This window comes from Eschrichtius robustus, chromosome 7 (genome assembly GCF_028021215.1).
Source record: "Eschrichtius robustus isolate mEscRob2 chromosome 7, mEscRob2.pri, whole genome shotgun sequence".
In the NCBI taxonomy this organism is placed as follows: Eukaryota; Metazoa; Chordata; class Mammalia; order Artiodactyla; family Eschrichtiidae; genus Eschrichtius; species Eschrichtius robustus.
In genome coordinates, this window is record NC_090830.1 from 127,429,109 (window position 1) to 127,450,255 (window position 21,147).

A 21,147-nucleotide genomic window follows, 5' to 3' on the forward strand; every position below is an offset into this window, starting at 1 on the left:
GGTAAAACCCAAAAGCTCATGAATAGATGTTTCCCTGAAACCAGTAAACAGACTGTCACCTCATAAACAGACTGTCGTGCTGCCTTGAGCCGCATTACAAATAAATCTCTGTCTTCAAGCATCCGTGACATTCGGTTCTTATGTTCAAGAGCCTTTTCCCGTTCTAGCTGCATTGTAGTAATCTGCAGATACATGACACAAAGTTAAATTTCAAAGTATTCATTATCTGCTTACTAATTTATCCCAAATTCCTGACAGATATTCTTGAAGAATTACAAGAAGTTCCTTTGCCCCTTCCATTCTGCCATAAAAATGGAAGGGTAACACATCCCTAGGAAGACAATCAGGGACAGAAGATGGATGAAGACGACTTGGAGCATCTGTAAGAAACGGTTTTAACCCCATGGTACGACAACATTTATAGAGGAAAAACTAAAATGTATACGGTAAAACAAAATAACAAATACCTCATGGTATAACAGGCACTATGGCTTTATTATTTAACGCATTCTCTTCCTTAAAAACAACTGGAGGTTAAGGCAGGATGAATTATTCATATAGGAAAGCTTTTCCTTTGTGCTCCAAGTGAAACAATAAAAGGTTTCAGGGCACATGGAGCAAATCCTCCTAAGCATTTTAGCTGGTCTGTAACACGTCTCTTTTTCTAATTTCATACATTTAAAGAATTACCACACAAATTACAACTTCTAAACAACCTGGAAAAACTGGCAACACTAGGCCCACAATGACAACAATCCAATGGAACCAAGAAGGGGCAGCCTCCATAGCTGTGTGTTGTCTCCTGCCTGTGGTTATTTTTTTAACCAGAATGAGGTCACTCATTTTTACTACAAATGTGGCCGCTACAAGCATTTACAAATGTTGCTTTTGTATCGTTAGGTAAATACATACAATACAGACTAACAGAACTATAGAAGGAGCTGTTTAGTCACAAAAAACCGGACTGTATGACTCCACCTATAAGAAATATCCAAAACAGGCAAGTCTAGAGACAGAAAGGAGATTAGTGGCTGCTGAGGGAATGGAGAGAAAACGGAGTGACTGCTAACGGGTATGAAGTTTCTTTTGGGGTATGTTCTAAAATTAGGTTGCACAATTCTGTAAAGACACTAAAACCATCAATTGCACACTTTAAATTGGTGAAATACGTGGCATGTGAATTGTATTATGTGGCATGTGAGTTATAAGGCATGTGAATTGCTGGGGTATTTTTTTAAATAAATTTTTCAGCTATCCTTTGTATTTTACAAGTTTCATTTTTTAATCTCCATTCTGAAAATTTCTGTCTGTCTACCAATCTGTTAGCATGCAGCCATTAAAGCACCATATCTGGCAAAAGAATACAAAAATCAATTTGAAACCCTGTTCCCATTACTGGCAGAGGACTTAAGTATAGCTTACAGTCTGAAAATATTATAATTAAATGAAAACCTTACTCTTTCTTCTTCTTGTTGTTCCCACAGATCCATGTCTTTAATTCTCTGTTCTTCATAAGCACTCTTTATCAAAGGGATTTCTTCCAAACGTTTAGCTCTTTCAAAGTAGTCAATCTGAATGTCATGAAAACAAGTGTTGTTTAAAAAAAAAAAAAAAATTATTTTAAACTTGGCATGTTAAAGTTCACCAGTTCTTTCATTTACCTTTTTTTCTTGATTCTTTAAGCGCTCCTGAAGTTCCTTCTTTTCTTTCTCCAGTTGTTCAACCTGTTTAGCCATGATGAAATCGGGATCCAATTCTTCAAGGTCCTAAAAAGTAATACAAACGCACCATAATTAATAAGAGTATAAAAGAAGTGCACAGCGGTCAAAATGGAGCACCATTTCTTTCTAGAAATGTATGCTAAATTACTTTCTTTATAATGGGCAAATGCTTGCAATGGGTAAATTCAGGCAATATAAAAATGTTTTAAAATAGCCTTATTTCCACTTGATTTGTAGGGAAAAACAATGTAATCTTAACATCTATTTCTTATTCCTCCATTCTACCGTATCCAAACTCCATTTCAACAGTGGCTAAAAACTGTAGCATCGCTAAAAACAAATGCTTACTTCAGAGATTAATGAACTAGCTGTATCAAGATGAGTGAAATAACCAAATAACCCAAAATGAACCAATAAATGGTAAAGAACTGTACTTCTAAGAGACCCGAATAAAACTGAAGTTTTTAGTGCATAGTATGCTACATACTTCAATGTCAATATCTTTGAACGCTTTGGCACCCAGTTCTGTCTTCTTGATCTGCTCCAAACGCTCACGAACAGTTTTCTTCTTGATTTGTTCATGTTCCTGTAAGATACGCTCCTTCTCTCTCTCCTTTGCCTCCTGTCGCAGCCTCTCTTCTTCAGCCTTCCGTACTTTCTGGAGTTCAGCTTCCCTCTGCTCCAGCTCTTCTTTCTCACGCTGAATATTCAGACTCTCAAGCCGCTCTTTCCTTTCCTCAATTGTCTGACGGCGAGCCAGGATACGCTGATGCTCTTTCCGTGAATTTTTAAGGTATGCAGTAACAGCCAACTGATGCTGTTCTTCTTTCTCTTGCTTCAAAAACGAATGCATTAAAATAAATTTAAGTGGCATACCATGGTATCCAGACATCAAAAATATTACATAATCCTAATATATTATCCTTACATGTATCTGCAGCTAATAACAGAAGATAACATTATTCAAGCTACTGGTTCCCAGTACCAAATACTATGGCGCTACTCCTATTTGAAGTCTTTAACGATAATGACATAGCTGAAGAACGTTTATCTGCTAGGTTGACTTTTCCCTGAACCAAATCTACTTTAAAGTGTTCAAGCCAAGGCGGAATACTAACAGAGCTCACAAACAAGAAACAACTGAAGCAGAAAGGAAAAGCCCAATCCTAGTACCCCCTATTTGGAGGGTCATCACATGTGGTCTGTTATTGTACGGTTTAACAGTACTCCTTTTATCACATTACCCGAGCAGTGTATCATTTTATCCCATGGAAGGAAGCTCAAAGATCTGTATATCTGATAAAGATATTTGATAAAATACCAAAACTATCAAATACAACTAAATATCAATAGGAAATCTATAATAAATCCCTTCTCTCAGACATCATCTCAAACCTTTCTGTGAAAGACATAAGGGCCCCTCAAAAATTCTGTAGTCCATTTCTCCCAAAGATACATACCAGTATATGAGCTGGCTTAATGACTTCAAGGGCTTTTGCAAGCACTGAGGACATGGCTGTCAGCTGATTTCTGATCTGTTCTGAAGGCATGCTCTGCAGATGAGGACCAATTGGAGCATCTTCTCGAGTAGCATAATTCAAATCAGATCCAAAACTAAGGGTCCGAGACGTGTGGTCAATACGAACCTTTGAAAATTAAATGGTACTATCAACAGTTAAATCTACATGCAAATATAGTCATTCCACAAATGAATAACTTGATTAAAATTTCAAATGCATTTGAGAAAAAAAATTAACTAAAGAATGTCAAATATAAAAGCTAGAAGATTCATTCAATAAAGCTTTACAACAGTGCCACTGTACCAAAAGCTGAGAAACAAAGAGTACGTGTTTTTCGTCCTCAAAGGCCTCCAACCTCAGAGTCCCCTCGCAGCACCTACCTGAAGGTCGCAGTGCCTGGCTGCATCTACTATGGCCCGTTCCAGTTGGAAAGCATCAACAAAAGGAACCAGAGAAGTCAAACGAGAAAACTCAATGCTCTGATAAATTTGTGCCACCTGCATAAAAAACACAAGGTTAGTAATAATAGCTATCATTTATTCAGCAATTTTTATGTGGAGTCTCATGATAACCATGGAAAGTAGAAATTTAGCCTATTTTTCAAAGAAAAGAAAACTGAAGCTCAAGAGTATGTTAACAGTACACTGCTGGAGCTGCAATTACAATCCAAGGCTATTTCAAAGGATTATGTTATATTTTGAACCATCACATAATCCTTTCATATCCTAGTTTCATTAAAAAAAAAAAACCTAAATGGTCACGTATTTGTAGCTAGAGACCTGCTACTTACCTAATTCATCTGAACACTTAATAAAATTGTTTATTTGTCTGAAGGAGACTGGCAGTATTACTACTTAGTTATACTGCTAATTAACCTTCAATTATTTGTATAGCACATAAGAAATAACACTGCTCACATATAGGAGAGAAAGCAGGTCAATGAAATGTGCACAAATACGAAAGTGAACATACAGTAAAAGCCCCCCCCCCAAATGAAACAAATGGAAGACAAAACAGGATCATTTAAGCCATATTATAAACCATAATATTCAAACTTAAGTACAAAGGTGGACTAAAATACGTTAAAAGACTGACAATACTGGGACTTCCCTGGCAGTCTGGTGGTTTAGACTCTGTGCTTCCAACACAATGAGTACAGGTTCTATCCCTGGTTGGGGAACTAAGATCCCACAGGCCACGCAGTGCAGCCAAAAAAAAAGACCGATAATACTTAGTGTTAGCAGGAAAAAAGGCTTTCTATTTCTTGTTCACTACTGGTGGGAGGGCCCATGAATCTGATCTTTGAGGATCTATTAAAGCTTTAAATGTGTAGACTATGACTAATTCCACTTCTTAGCTACAGGAAGTCACAGAAGAATGCAAAGATACAAGTATAGAAGATGCTCACTACTGCAACATTTTATGATAGCAAAAAAAAAAAAAATTTCCATCAATAGACTCTGAATAAATAAATCATGGTACCTTTAGACAATGAAAAACTACGTAGGTATTAAAAGGAATAAGACATACACGGCTAACAAGGAAAAATGTACGAAGACAGTGGTCAACAGAAAAAGACAAAAGCAGTTATGAATTACATAATTGTTTTTCAAATCAAACAGATAAATAGTAAAACTAATTTTGGTGGAGGGTAGAATTTGGGGAGGCTTTCATTTTCTAGGCTATTCCTACATTTTTTAGTTTTGTGATCAAAACAATCAAGGGAGAAATTACAGTTCTTCCATAAAACATTCATTTTTTTCATCTTTACCTGCTGGAGAAGCCGGAGTATGGTGTTGTTTTGCAGCTGTGGGACATACTGTTGTAACTCTGGCTCCTTTTCAGGTTGCTCCCTAATCCAATTTAAAACCTATAAAATCCATTAAATTGAAAAAGAGTTATATTTTCTACACGACAAATACTAAAACACCTGAGATACTTTTTCAATTTTCTTAATATACAAAACCACCACACAATGCAAAGAAATACAAAAGGTAACGTGCAGCTATTGACTGTTGTCTGAAGGTGACTGACAGCAATGGCTAAATTAGTTGTGCTGCTAATTTACCTCCAAAGGTTTATTTAGCACATCAGAAATATCTTTTCTCTTGACATTAAAAAAAAAAAAAAAAAAATGAAATGTGCACCAAATTCAAACACACAGGACAACACTTCTCTCTTAAATAAAAATACAACCTAAGACTGCAACAGGGCTGGCTACCTGGTAATGTAACCAAAGCTTACCTTTGTGACTCTCTCACAGAGTTTTAGTGGGTTAAATTCGACTTCCAGCCAATTGTAAAGGTCTTTTACTTCTGGGACAACATATTGTAGCACATTGAATCTGACCTACAGTAAGCAAAACAAAAGGTTTAAATGCTGAAGGTGTTTTCAACTGGGATTCTGAAATGATTATAAATTAAAGAAAAATATAAGATTGGAAATCTGGGAAATGACTCTAAGATTATCTAGCCTCAACCTCACCTCCTTGAAATTTATGAAAAAGAAATCCAGGACCACTACGCTGAGTCTCCTGCCCCAAATTATGCAGCTCTCTACAGTGAAACCCCACAAGAATTTACAAGGGAAATAAAAACTCATCAACATAATCAAAATATTTACAAAGACAATTTGTGTGGCCAACATCAACTAATTTATTATCAATAACAAGTAAAATACTAGTTTACAAACAACTTTATCACACAAAAGTTATTACAGCAGCGTCACTCCTGATAGCCACAAACTCAAAAATCTCAGGACAAAAAGGGATAGGTTCACATAATATACAGAAACGGTCAAAGAAAGCACAGCTACAGTCAATACATGAATAAATCTCCCAGATGGTGAGGAAACGAATTTCACATAAAATATACAAACAGGCAAAATTAATCTGTGGTGTTATAAATCAGGACAGTAGTTATTCTTGGGGGAAATGGGAGAGCGTTGACTGGAAAAATCTTTTGAGAATTTATGCAATTACATTTATGATTTGTACTTTAAAAAAAGTTACAGTTTAATACATTTTAAGTTTATATTTGAATAGAACTCAACTTCCTTTCACAATAAAGATGCTGCTTGCATAAACCGCCCTCACAAAGGAGACAAAAAAGTGGTATAATTTTATAAACTCCAAAACTGCCCATAACCAAATCCTATCTTAACCTGTGCTCTAACTACATGCAGTGCATGTGACCTTTATCCTTTACTTGTTGGAAACTGCTAACCCAAAGAGAGAAAAACTGCAGCAACAAACCAAGACCCCAAAGCACAGGAGCACATACTCCTACAGACTAGGTTCTAAACTGAGGCAACTGCTGGCAGATCCCATCTCCAAGACAGGAGGATGTCCACACTCTCGAGCACTCTAGGTTTAACTCCAGTGCAAAATGGGTGCATGACTGATGTCCCACAACATTTGAATACTTCCCTTGTAAGTGCCCTTGTATGTTTATAGGAATAAGATGTGATACAAGCATTCAAATAAAATTCCCCCAGCCCTGATTTCATTCCTATCAAGAAATTATTCTATAGCCATCATCAAAAAGTCTACAAATAAATCCTGGAGAAGGTGTGGAGAAAAGGGAACCCTCCTACACTGCTGGTGGGAATGTAAGTTGGGGCAGCCACTATGGAGAACAGTATGGAGGTTCCTCAGAAAACTAAAATTAGAATTACCATATGACCCATCAATCACACTCCTGGGCATATATCTGGGCAAAACTATAATTAAAAACGATACGTCACCCCTATGTTCACAGAAGCACTATCCACAATAGCCAGGACACGGAAACAACCTAAATGTCCATCAACAGATGAACAGACAAAGAAGACGTGATATAATTACACACACACACACAATGGAATACTACTCAGCCATAAAAAAAATTGCCGTTTGCAGCAACATGGATGCAACTAGAGATTATCATACTAAGTGAATTCAAAAAGAGAAAGACAAATACCATATGATATCACTTATATGTGGAATCTAAAATATGACACAAATGAACCTATCTATCAAACAAAAACAGACCCACAGAGCACAGACTGGCGGCTGCCGGGGGTGCGGGGTGTGGAGATGGACTGGGAGTTTGGGGTTAGCAGATGCAAACTCTTCCATACAGAATAAACAAGGTCCTACTGTACAGCACAGGGAACTATATTCAGTATCCTGAGATAGGCCATAATGGAAAAGAATACTTTAAAAATGTACATATATGTATAACTGAATCACTTTGCTGTACAGCAGAAATTAACACAACACTGTAAACCAACTACAATTTGATTTTAAATAAATAAATAAATAATTATCCTAGATTTTCCATTTAGCAACCCCTCCAAACAGGGAATGTGCTAGGTAGGCTACCATAATCTATTAAAGTACATTTCTCTCTAAAATTAATAATTGGCTTTCTGACCTAACAATCTCTTATGAACTGGATTAATTTGAGTCTGTTCCTGAGATATTAGAATCATTCTCTTGGTGATTATGAATTTAGTTATATAAGCCCAAAACTCAGGTCTCGACCTTGTACATATAGTGAACTTAAGTTTTATAAAATGCCTCTTGACAGTTAGCTATTCATCTGGCACCAACCAGTACCTTTCTTACAAACTTAAACATTTGTCTATGGGTACAATGAGGACCCAGATCTGGATGTCTTGGCTACTGACCCTGATCCCACCAATAGTCACCCCTGAATAAGTATCTTTAACATCAAGGTGTGCTATGTACAGACATGGGCTCAAGACATATGGATTATACTTCCAGTTTGGCACATCTTTCAGTATTTAAAAAATTTTTTAAATACATATTTGCTAGTAAGACCTCTTCCTAATCACAATGCTGTTGTTTTATAATTTAATTCAGTCTCATAAAAAACTTTCCAAAACACAAAGCTGATTTTTGCAAGTGGAAGCAGAATAAAGCATGGAGGCATACAAAGACAGAGAAATACTGTTTTAGATATTAAGTTTTTTATAAAAGTTGACCACAAAGGGAATTTGCCTTGCTACTATACAGAGAACTATGTTACAAGACAAAACTGCTGCCATATAGAAAATGTGTTAATTTTTATCTAAATTAATTGACTGCCAGTAAAGTAAGGCCTATTCTCTAATACCTGTCCCTCTTTTTTCTCTTGTCCCAAAGTAATTTGCCAGAGGTGTACCACAATAACTACTAAGTCAGACTACTACTGTGAATCAGAATCTCTAAAATCTAAACTCCTCTAAGAGCGCAAATTCCATTTAAGTATCGCTTGCCTGGCATGTAACAGACACTCGTGATAAATTTCCACTGAATTAAAGATTCCAATGTAAAACATTGTGAAGATACAAAATCTTAGGCTCCATATTCTGAAACTGACTTAGTGAATGCAGTGGGTGAAACCTAGAAATCTGCATTTAAAAAAGTACTTCACACAATTTCAGTGCATAGCCCTGATTAAGAACCACTGCCTTAGTAACATACAATGAAAGCTTAAAAGAAAAAAAAGTTGGAAACATTTTAACTGTCCAGAATTGGGCCTAATCTAACTCACATTCTTTCCTAGCCTCATCATTGTATTTCTAACACCTATCAGCTTGATTTTTTTCTATAGCCCCTGAACATTCTTGCCCATCATCACTTCTCTTACCAGGTGGCCCATATTATTCCTCGAAGCTAGTCCAAGTCTTGTCTGCTACATCAAATTTAACCCCAGCTCACTCAAGACAAAACACCTCAACTGAACACAGTGTTGACTTACACCAGTGGTTCTCAAACTTGTCCATGCATCAGAATTCCCAGCATTTAATAATCATAAATTATAAAACCTGACCATATAGCTTTCTGTTCAAAGCCATAAGAATGCTAAAACTTATACCAACCATATCGTTAATAAGGCCAATTCGCGTTGGTGGGGCTTGCAGTCCTAGCAGTGTTGCAAGGCGACGCTGTTTTTCAACTATAATGCCGTCCATATCCAGAAGTCGAGCAATATCAGTACGCTCAGGGGTAATGGGGATGGAAAGAGTGGCCAAAAGGACTCTAGTAGACATTCTGGAGAACAAAGTTACAATCTGTTAAATGTGTAAATGTTACTTGATAAGCAGAAAGACACTTCTCTTTAATCCTCTAGTAAAATATGCCAGTGACAGAATGTGTACACCACCATGGTGAACTGTACTCGTAAGTATTCATCAAAGCATGGGATTAATTAAAAGAGAAATGGACTACGCTAAAATGAACACTTGGAGAAGCAGAACTTCATTCACCCACTTACTACCGTCTATGTCTTCTAGCTATAGAGAAAGACTGTGGGTAAAATGGCAGAACAGACACATTTGTATGTACCCCATACTTCCTTATAAAAACATTTAAGGCAGCTTTTAAAACTAAGGGAAAAATGACAATAAGAAAGAGGAAAAAATTACAAGGACCATAAGTGAACATAATTATGGAAGGTGGGGGTCAAAAGCTAAAGCTTCCTTAGAACACAAAAGGAAAGTCAGGTTGAATTAAGAGCACCGTAGGACACTAAGGACTGTGGGCTCTGGAGCACAGGAGTCAAGAGTTGGAATCTCAGGGCTTCCCTGGTGGGGCAGTGGTTGAGAATCTGCCTGCCAATGCAGGGGACACGGGTTCAAGCCCTGGTCTGGGAAGATCCCACATGCCGCGGAGCAACTAGGCCCGTGAGCCACAATTACTGAGCCTGCGCGTCTGGAGCCTGTGCTCCGCAATAAGATAGGCCGCGATAGTGACAGGCCCACGCACTGCGATGAAGAGTGGCCCCCGCTTGCCGCAACTAGGGAGAGCCCTCGCACGGAAATGAAGACCCAACACAGCCAAAAATAAATAAATAAATAAAGGAGTTCCTTTAAAAAAAGAGTTGGAATCTCAGCTTCACGATTCCCAAAACTGGAACCTTAGGCAAAATACTTCATTTTCTGAGTCACAAGGCTGTTGTGAGGATTAAGGAAAATAACGTACATAGAGCAAAACAGCTTAATGATTATGACAGTACTCTTATAGTATTTTCTAATGCGAGAGTACAGAAACAACAAAGGAACATCAGGTCTTTTCTTATCCCAAACAGACATGGATTATGTACAGGATAGTGAATGACACAATGAACACTATCCTCAAGAGCTTTTTTTTAAAAATACATACTAGAAAAATTCATTTATTTGGTTCCATGTATTGCTTTAAAAGCTAAAAGAAAAACAATCTGGTGTATATATTTCTACTACAGGCCAAAATAACATGGTCTACCAATAAGATATGGTATGTGAGTTGCCTATGCGCAACTGAAATGTACAATAAAAACCAAACATGACTGAAAGGAAAAGTACACATGTAATGTTAAAAAAATAAAAGTCTTTAGATTGTTAGGTTATAGACTATCTATCTACATAAAAATACACACACCAAATACTCTATACAGTTAACGTTTTATAGTTGGGAAAAAGTTACTTGATAGAAGTACTCATTTTTTTTGTCTAATTAGTTCCTAGATTCTAAATACCCGTACGTGGATAGAAAGCTCATACCTTAACACCGACTTTCCTAATATTCCATTTCCTCAATTGGAGAGTTGATTATCAGATAAAAGATAGCTACTGAAGGCCAAGAATACTGCCCAAGAAGAACCACGTCGAGATATTTTTGGTAGCTACAACTGGAAGGACTGCTACTGGCACCCAGTGGGTAAACCAGGGATGCTGCTGAAGATCCTGAATGCACAGTCCCCTCCACAACAAAGAATGAACCAGCCCCAAATGTCATCAGTGCAGAGGCTGAGAAACCCTCATCAAACACTCTCATGCCATTTAGAAGTTATTTCTTTCATAATTTCAATACTATCTGACAATAAGACTCTTACCTTTGCATCTCTTCTTGTGTAAGATTCTTTCTCATTTCTCTAGATAAATGGTAAAGACGATGGAGTGTAGATGCATGAAAAAGAGCATTTCCAGATTTCCAAAATACAGTTGAGACTTTGTTATAATAATTTGCCATCAACTGAGGTTTGGGCGGTTTTTTAGACAAGGAGAATAGCCCATGAATATCTTCCACAGCTTTGAATGCTTCCTAAAATTAGTGGTACAAATTACAGTCATTGCATTCTAAACAAACAGATCTAATTCAAATCTCTTTATGAAACTTAAAATACAGAACACAAGAATAAAAATGGCAAATAAAATGCCTTCATGTGTGGTTCTTTTTATTCGTCTATAATTCAATATCTGATATGTTTCAGAAAAACATCACAATTACAAAAACACTAAATCCTTAAACTGCTTGAAGTAGATTGCCCAAACTTTTTACAAAAATATACATATTATCATACCACTTGAGGGAATATATGTTTTTTTAAATCTGAAAGGATATAAAACACAATATAGAGGTTATTTCTGAGTGATAAGATAATGGATATTTTCTCCCTTTTACTTATCTATTTTTTCTATACTAAGCGTGTTTACTTGTCTTCTATTGAACTTTTTTTCCTCTTTAGTTCATCAGACAGTATTCCACGGGTGTACCCTACAGAAAAGGAAAACATGGGGAGAGAGCGGGAAATCACATTTCCACTTGGCTGAAAAACTACCAATTTTTAGTTTCTTCCTCCGCAATTTCAATTAGATTTGGTGGGGGAATCAAATATATAAAAACAATTCATGTGAAAATGTCTCTGCAGAATTCTTAGAGTAAAAAGGCCATGATGAGGACAAGATTCCCAACACCACTGGGATCTCCAATGTAGGATATTCACTGTGCATTGCTTACTAAGTCAGGGCAGCACTGAGATATCTAGGAGGTAATCTAGTGCAGTGTTTCTGTAGCTCTCTGCATTAAAGGACAAGTTCATCTTTGTCATTTCTAACCGGTTGCCACCAATACTTTTATAAAATACAATAAAATTACTACAAAAATAAGATGGAAAGATGAACTTAGACTTTTTTTTAATCAGAGTAAACAGACATAAAACTACCATGAAACTATTCTTTAAAAAATTTTGTAAATGCGTATTCCCCAAGCATTAAGCCACACTTTGAGCACTGAGGTCTGAAAAAGATTACATGATTTGGCTCAGAATTGACAGCAGGCATCAAGAACCAAAATATCTGAGACTTCCTGTCCAGAACTCTTCCTACTCCATTAGACAACCTTAAATTTGTCACCTATCTATTGAAATTAACCAACAGGTTATCAAGATGCAGATACTCATTAAAGGAAAAAAAAAGGTAATATGGGCTGTTATTACTACAAAGAAAAGCTAACAGTTCACAACATACCTGCCACAATTCCATGCTGATAGCACTGTCCAACTGAACAAGCCTGGTTTCCAAATGCATGGACTGGCTCTCTGGATTATTAAGATTGATTGCTGTACTTTGGTTATGGTGGCGTTGAATCTGAGACAAGTGCATTCTCAAATTGTCACACAGCTTACGGAATTCAGCCTTACGGGTATATTGGAGGCAGAATTTGAAAGCTATAAGCATAATTGTAAAATATATTAGGTACTTTCCACCATCAACTTAAGTATTTGAATAGGTTTTATTTCATATACTAAGGTCAGTTATTTTAACAAGATTTACCAAACTCACCATCAGTCTTTAGAAGTGATCAGAGTCATAACTCACTTCATGTGCCCTGACCACCTTTTGGACATAGTCATCAGTCCTGGTCTAGGACTAAAATACGGTTCTGGGAGAGTTTACAAAAGGAAGCGATTCAAATTTAGGTCTAGGAGGGACTCACCTTTCAAACACTTCAAACCCTAAAAGAGCAAAAAAATTCTGGTCTGAAATACAATGAACTTTCCTATCTAAGTTACTAGAAAACAAGCTTTTGCACTAATTAAAACTAAATAATACAAATTGGGGGTGTGTGGTAACCTAATTTCAACTGTGTACACAGATGTGTAAATGAAATACTTGCTCCATCATTAAAATACATAGTCATTTTCTACTGTCAAAAATGCAATACTAAAATAACTTTTGTCCTTCCCTTAAAAAAGAGTATTTCTATTTCAAAGGATGCAGTTTAACTACAAGTTAATATTTATCTCAACTGTTATCAAAAAGCCCTAGCTTATTTGTGTTAAATGAAAATTCACATACGCTAGCCATGTAAGCATAACGAAACAGATCAGCCAATCAGCCCCATATTAAAAAGAATGGCAACACCTGCTTGTGCCTAAGGCCAAAGTAAGAAAAAGCCAAGAGCCACTCTCAAGTCACTTACAGTTAAAAGGCTGCATTGACAGTAAGGCAAAAAGACAAGATTAGGAAAACAGATTTAACACAGTTCTTCAGATTAAAAGTGCATGCAGTATTAACTACTAGATACTTTTTATGATGATCCTGAGTCATCAAGAAGGTTTAGTTCTATATTCAGTAACACTGTTTAAGAAAGGAAAAATATATAGTTTTTCATAGAATCATGTAAGTCTTCTGGACCTTAAAAAGACTTTAGAAACCCAGTACATGGTTAAGCAGCTTGCCAAAGAATATGTTGTAGAGTCAAAAGTAGAACTCAAGTTTGCCAGAAAGCAATCAAAAAGTTAAGTTTATCTTTTCAGTCACTTGGAAAATTCCAAAATGACTTTAAAAGGTGTTTCAGACATCAGTGGAATATAGAGAATTACCTTGACTAATGAAACAAATTTCTTATAATCATTTATGTAATATTCAAATGAATGCTAATCATCTACAACAATAAAAACTATGTAAAATAAGTACTACAGAGAAAAGGAGGTTAACTTTAACAGTTAATCTTTTGCAAAACCTATCCTTAAGTCAACTTTCAAATCAGTTCTTGTTTTACCTTGTTGGGCAATATCATGGTAGAGACGCTCTACTCTAGAATTGTTTCGAAGAAGGTCCAAACACTGTCTGTATGATTCCCACAGGAATTTAACCCATGGAGTTAAAAGTAATCTGTCAGTACGATCCTGAGTGTCTTCACCACTTACAGCACTTAGGAGAACACTACAAAAATATTTAAAAACATTGAAAACAATTTTAGACATGGTTTCCTACTTTGCCATATGATTATAAAACCAAAACCAAAATTGATCATTATAAAATAGTTTAAAGTCTTACTACAACTCTGGACACACTTTAAACCTATCAGTGTCAAAGTATTTGAATTCCCAATCTGTATTACAGCCATTTAAATTAGTATACACCCTCCTATCTGATGGTTGTAATTTTCCACCTTTATGAACTTTAAATAGTACATGACTTCTTGAGGTTACCGTACATTTAAAATTTCAAAGATAAGCATTCTTTCTAGCAAACATCTACTTCAAATGGGTATGATGGAGACACATGTAAAGAAAAACAATGAGAAAAATTTACTTAGCAATTTAACCCACACACCTCTCAGGAGTTTGAATATTATCCAGATCTTCTATGTCTAAGACCATCTGCTGGGATTCTTCTTTAGCAGCTTCAGTTTTCTCCTCTGCCAATTTCAAGTATGCCCTAACAACATCCTCTAGAGATTTGATGTTCACCTAGACGAAATAAATAAATAAATAAAACTTTCCCCAACAAACCATAAAATATTTTAAAAGCAAACTTTATGATATAAAACATAATAACTTTCAGAGGCAAACTCCTCTGAAAATTACTAAAAGCACTTAGTAAAACATAAAAACCCAGCTGTTCATACCTGTTGACAAATGTTCTTATACTGATATAAGCCTTCTTTAGCCAAGTGGCTCTTGCGAAGATCCACACAAAGTTCCAAGTATTTCAACATAATTGGCTCGTGTATCTTTTGCCATGTTCTATGTTTCTTACTTTTCATAACATCGTAAAGAACGTCCAAAGCAGGCTGCTTTTTGCCAACTTCAAGAAATTCTGGAAAAGTAACTCAGGAGAATTAAAATCAGTTATGTATACTATATAAATGCCTAAATCTTGCTTTTTAATTTGGCTGTTTTAATTTCTGAACCTATTACCATCTCTTTTGAGGTCAAATTTATTTTTGACTTCTAAAGCTATGCCAAAATTATCCAAGGCAAAACAATGAAAAATACTACCTCAAATATGACCTACAGGTAAAACTAGATTTCACTCAATTCCTCTGTACCAATTATATCTTTCTAAGTTATTTTAAAGTTCCAGGAATTCAAGTCATGAGGGAAAACAATCTCCCCCTTGTACATGCAGAAAAATCAAGTATAACTTCGGTCACAATGATCTGGCTGATGAAATTTTTTTAGTTTATGTTAAGACTTGAGGCAGAAAAAACAAATTAGATTGACTTTTTTCCTTTACGTTCTATTGACTGTGCGGGTCTATTTCTGGGCTCTATAGTGATCGTTCTCTATTGATCTATCTGTCTAGTTTTTTGCCAATACCTCACTGTCTTGATTACTGTAGCCATATAGAAAAGTCTTCAGATCAAGTAGGGTGAGTACTCCAACTTTGTTCTTCAGTATTGTGTTGGCTATACAACACCTTTTGCCTTTGCACATAAAACTTCAGAATTAGCTTGTAGATACCTAAAAAACAGCTCATTGGGGAATTCCCTCGTGGCCCAGTGGTTAAGAATCTGCCTTCCAATGCAGGGGACGTGGGTTCGATCCCTGGTCCGGGAACTAAGATCCCACATGCCACGGGGCAACTAAACCCAAGCGCTGCAACTACTGAGCCTGCATGCTCTGGAGCCCATGCACCACAACGAGAGAGAAGTCCACGTGCCACAAGGAAAGATCCCACATGCCGCAACTAAGACTCAGCCAAATAAATAAAATAAGTTAGTTTAAAAAAAAAGAGAAAGCTCACTGGGATCTTACTGAATCTATGTAACAAGTTTGGAAAAACTGACAACAGTATTTACTCTTCCAATCCATGAGCACAGAATATCGCTCCACTTATTTATCCCAGTCTAAACATGAGAAACATATTGAGACAAATCCCAGCTGAGAAACTACCTGACCAATACTGCTCAAAACCATCAAGGCCATCAACAAATCTAAGAAACTGTCACAACCAAGAGGAGCCTAAGGAGACAACTAAATGTAATGTGGTGTCCTAGATGGGATCCTGGAATACAAAAGGGACATTAGGAAAAGCTGAGGAAATATGAATAAAGTATGGACTTTCCTTAATAACAATGTAACATCATTGATTCATTAATTGTGAAAAATATACCACACAGATGTAAGATATTCAATAATAGGAGAATCTGTGTGTGGTGTACATGGGAACCCTCTGTACGATATGATAATTCTGTAAATCTCTAATTTCTAAAATTAAAAGTTTATTTTTTAATTGGAAAAAAAATTTAGAACGTAGAGCAAAGAAATGTATACTCTTTTAAAATTCACCACCTAAACCTGAAGGCATGTACATGGCAATATTTCAAAATCAGTTCCAATCTTACGTATGTTGCTCGTTTTGAAAATCAAAAGCAAAGTCTCCTCTATCACATTATTTCTGACCAAGGTTAAAATTTATCATATTTTTTCTCATCTTATTTTCTTTTGTACACTTAATAGACTAGGGGGTGGTACTTTTCTGGTTATGTTCAACTTAAAACTCAGTAACTGGCAAACTTCACACACAAAAAAATCTCTCCACTGAACATTTGAAAAATAATTTGGCAGAACTAAACACTAGTTTACACTATAAAAAACTTAAAACATCTGTTTTTTAAAATCATTGTTTACTTTCGTCCTAAGGAAAAAAAAAATCCTTGACAAAAAATTCTTTTAAGTGTTAACCTAACAATGTATAACATTATAACATTAACTGTGCTAGGCAAACATAGGTAAAAATGTCTCTTATTTGGAGGATTTACTAGATCTACAGATTTAGTGAGTAACTCTTATTTCTTCTTACAGTTATCACATCTTTCAGGAATGCTGTTTCTAAACATTCCTTCCTCCAGGAAAACTACAAACAATATTCCAACTCTAGTATATTAAAAAGCTTGCACAGGATAAATCACAAAACATACTAAACTTAATATCTTTAACACAGTATCCTACATCATCCCATATTACATCAAATCATATTCCTCACAGGCAAATGAATTATAAACCCCTCTTCAATACTTCAATAGTCTCAATATTAAACCTGCCAATATGACAGAAAGGCCATTTTCAGTTGAGTCAATTTCATTACCTCCCCCCAAATAAATCCTACAAAATTAAACAAAGATGTAATACAACTAGATACTTTGTTGAAATAAGTCTTTTCTATTTTAAGGGGAGGACCTACCCATCTTCTTCCTGGCGCATGCACAGAAGATTATTTTAAAATCCAACAGCACTTTAAATGCTTTTCAAAACTGACATAAACAGTTTCTATCAGCCAAAAATTGGGGAGTAAATGTTTTTAAATTTATCCTTTACATTAAGAGTATCAGAGCAGCACACCAAAATTACCTATTATAACCTATTATATCCAATTCCCAAACTTATCTTGAGGATTTAAATCCCATACTACCATATATAAACACCGTCAATGCAATACAGAATAGACACAAAAAGAGTCACCAGCATGATGTGGTGACAAAATATTAAACTGTCAAAAAATAATTCACTTTCCCAATATCTTATTTTTAAATTCGTGTGGTATCTTAATGTCATTTTAAAAAAAACAGAAAGTCTTGTTCAGTGATACAACTAAAAGTACTTTTCATTTCCTCAACAGCCAATCAAAATTTAGGATTCCAAATTCAATACTTTCAAACTCTGAAACAACAGTTTCATAAAAGTCAAAGCAAATGCATTAAAAAATAATTTTTCATAGGACCATCACCACCACCACCAAAAAAAAAGGAAAACATGGATACCAGGCAAGGATGTTTTTAAAAGAAAACACTGAAATGGGAAGAAGTTTCTCATGATGAGCCATGATGGTGAGTTCCTGTCTTTATCCTAACTGGTATCTGAGGATATAGTTTAGATGATCCTCTGAATCATCTAATTAGGGGGAAAAAAAGTTTTTGAGGCTGGAAAAAACTATCACACACTAAAACCTCTACTGCAAAATTTACAGAAATGTTCATTACCAGATTGATATTTTTGAAATAAAAATTAAAATCTGGAATTACCAACTATTACTAGGAGGGTGGGCATTCTGAGTTTACCTTAAAGACACAATGAAACTATGTGTCTACCTATAAAGAAAAACTTTAGGTCAACCCTTCAATTTTACTAGTTTATTTGTGCACCAGACCAAGCAGATAAGCTATAATGTTACACAGTTTGTGGGTTTATTAACAACTTCATTTTTAAGTCATTGGTTGTAGAGTGTAAGTTAAAAAGCTGTTACAGGGTAAGAAGCAACTGGTTTGGCACTACTTAACGATATAAACTGGAAAATGGCTTTTTCCAAATGATTCTGGGGAATGAATTTCTTGCCTGTAACTGCTGGGCCAAGTGCTCATTTTCCTGGATGATTGTTTTCCAATTGTTTCCAAAAATATTGCTCTGATAAACTATTCTACACTTAAATTTATTCATGTTTTATTAGGATAATGTAATGGATGAGGTCCAAATGTGATTGAGATTACCAATGTTATAGATAAATGAGATTATTTCCATTAAAATAAAATGTGCTTTGATCATCCTATTTAAAGTTTTGTAAGTAGTGTCATTTGCCGTCCACATTCTGCTCTTTGACACTAAGACAGGATCTCTCGTTCACAAGATCAAAGGTACAGAAATTACTACTTGAAAGGTAAGGCATCCCTACCATACAAGCACTCATCCTACAGCTTAAAGGGGCCTTTTTGAAAAACTACACTAACAAAATTCATGTTCCCACCTCCATCTCAGTGTCCCTTTCTCATCCTGCCTACTTTAATTTCTGACATTTTCCCCATATTGCCCTCCATGAATCAAATCTATTTCAACTTAGAAATTGTGAGAAAAGATTTAAGATTTGTTACATATCATATATCCCTACTAATTTTGAAAAATTACTGACATATTAAGTTCATCAAAAGATTCAGAAGGGAGGAGCAAAGGAAACAAGGCCTGAACACACCAAATGTGTAATATTTAGGCCATTGAGATTACAGTGCTTCAGCCAATTAACATGGGGAAAAAATGTCTGTTGGTCAAGCATTCAAAGGACTGTAAAACAGATCTGCAGAAGCAATTACAGCAGTTAATTTCACCCAAGTCATTTGGTATACCACAAGATAATTCTCTAAGATTCAAAACATCAAAAAAAAAAATGTTTTCCCAGCTCATTTTGTAGGGTTAAATTTCCATCTCAATCTATTTTCTTTCCTATAAATTAATCAACATCTGTAAACTTCTTGCCTGTTCTAACTATTAGATAGAGAATTAGAATGGGTGTTGATTAGATCAAAGTTGTAGTTTCAATTGTTTTTAAAACAATTACTCTATTCCACACAATGTGGCACTATCCGATTTCACAGACTGTTACTTCTCCCCGACATTCTTACTTCTAGTTAAAATAACAAGCACGGGACAAACAGACCTCTGGCCCTGACAGATTATCAGTAGTATCAACTGTATGTACTGACTGAAATTGACCTTTTCCTAAGAGGATTTTCAAACAAACTAACAAAATAAGCTTCACAAGCATAAAAGCTTAACAGACACGGCACATCCACCTACAACATGGATAAGATCCAAAACTTGTTTGGATGGAAGAAGGGTGAAACTAAGAGCAATGGACGCCCTTAACACTTATAAACCCTAAATAAGAAAGTGTTTAAAGACCAGAGGCACGTATAATACATTTGCACCCCCATAATGCCAACGTAATAAATGCCTCTTGAATGGACCGCGACAAGCACAAGTTTTCCCAGAAGCGCCGTAAGTTTTCCCGTAAGTACACATATGGAAATAAAAATCGCAAGTAGCAGCGCCGTGGTGAAAAAAATCGACTGATCTGGAAGTTAAGAGACCTTGGTTTTAGACTCCTAGCTCAACAACTAACTCCCAGAGTGACCTTGGGCAAACCAGACTCCCTAGGCCTCACTTTCGTTATCTTTGAGAGAGAACTTGAAGTCCCTCTTACAGTATTAACTCTGTTCCAACTTCCTGTGATTCGGAGTAGGCTTCTGAGCTGCCACTAATCAATGCCAGAAAAAATAGGAAACGGGTTAAATGGGTCAGAGTCCCCGAAGCGGAGATAGTGGTCAGAGGGGAGGGTAAGTGGACCCTGACCCCGCAAAGCGCGGGGCTGGATTCGGGGGGTGCCGAGCTGTCTGCGGGAGGGCCGGAGGTGGGACTGCCCGGCTCCCGGCCCGGCGGAGGTGGAGCCGAGGTTCTCGCGTGCATTGTCCCCGGGAGGGAGCCATGTTTCCTCCTCCCCGGCACTCCCAGATGGCGGCCGGGGGCGCGGGGCCGAAGCTGAAAGCCCCGTGGTCTGGAGGACCAAGCGGAGGCGGGCGGGCGGGCGGCAGAAGCTCGGGGCCGGGTAGGCCTGTCTCGGGAACCGCGGCCCCGAGACTCACCCGGCGGCGGCGGCGGCGGCGGCGGCGGGAGGGACGGCCCCCCAAGCGACGGTTCCCTGCTCCGCGCCTCCCACCCCCGAGTCGGTTGGAGCAAGAAGGGACACCATGCCCAACCACGGCCTGAGTCGGCGGCGGGCAGGCCGCATCGGCCTCCTGTGCAGCCGTAGCTGGGCCGCGGAGCAGCGAGAAGCTGGCCCGGGCGCCTCGACTTCCGAGGCCTCGGGCCGCCCCATTCCGGCGCGCCCTGATCCCCTACTCACCGTTGGCGCGTTTGAGGGCATTTTCCGGCCTCTGGAAATAGGCCGGCATCTTGGCGGCAGGCTCAGCTCACCCGGAGTCAGCGAACTCCTTAGGGGCCCGGGCCGGGAGAGGAGACGAACGGGAAGCAGCGCGAGGCTCCACGCTCCTCGCCAGCAGTAGCCCGCGCCCAGCCGGCCAGAGACGGAAAGGAAAGAGC

At 37.2% G+C, this 21,147-nt stretch overlaps 1 protein-coding gene and 2 non-coding genes across 3 annotated transcripts in view; all 3 read right to left on the bottom strand.

Moving 5' to 3' along the window:
- EIF3A (eukaryotic translation initiation factor 3 subunit A) overlaps positions 1-21,147 on the bottom strand; it is a 31,965-nt gene extending 10,818 nt beyond the window's left edge. The window contains exons 1-15 of the mRNA XM_068548635.1: positions 20,951-21,147; positions 14,907-15,097; positions 14,612-14,748; positions 14,055-14,218; positions 12,518-12,717; positions 11,104-11,312; positions 9,110-9,281; positions 5,486-5,590; positions 5,013-5,111; positions 3,622-3,738; positions 3,182-3,367; positions 2,209-2,556; positions 1,662-1,766; positions 1,458-1,571; positions 60-182 (exon numbers count right to left, since the gene is read on the bottom strand). Coding sequence (XP_068404736.1) covers positions 60-182; positions 1,458-1,571; positions 1,662-1,766; positions 2,209-2,556; positions 3,182-3,367; positions 3,622-3,738; positions 5,013-5,111; positions 5,486-5,590; positions 9,110-9,281; positions 11,104-11,312; positions 12,518-12,717; positions 14,055-14,218; positions 14,612-14,748; positions 14,907-15,097; positions 20,951-20,999 — 2,319 coding nt within the window. The 5' untranslated portion in view covers positions 21,000-21,147. The remainder of the gene's footprint in view (positions 1-59; positions 183-1,457; positions 1,572-1,661; positions 1,767-2,208; positions 2,557-3,181; positions 3,368-3,621; positions 3,739-5,012; positions 5,112-5,485; positions 5,591-9,109; positions 9,282-11,103; positions 11,313-12,517; positions 12,718-14,054; positions 14,219-14,611; positions 14,749-14,906; positions 15,098-20,950) is intronic.
- Positions 4,064-4,193, bottom strand: LOC137767932 (small nucleolar RNA SNORA19). Its single transcript, XR_011074619.1, has one exon. It is a non-coding gene; the product is annotated as a small nucleolar RNA SNORA19 (small nucleolar RNA).
- LOC137767933 (small nucleolar RNA SNORA19) lies at positions 5,255-5,388 on the bottom strand. The gene has a single exon (XR_011074620.1). It is a non-coding gene; the product is annotated as a small nucleolar RNA SNORA19 (small nucleolar RNA).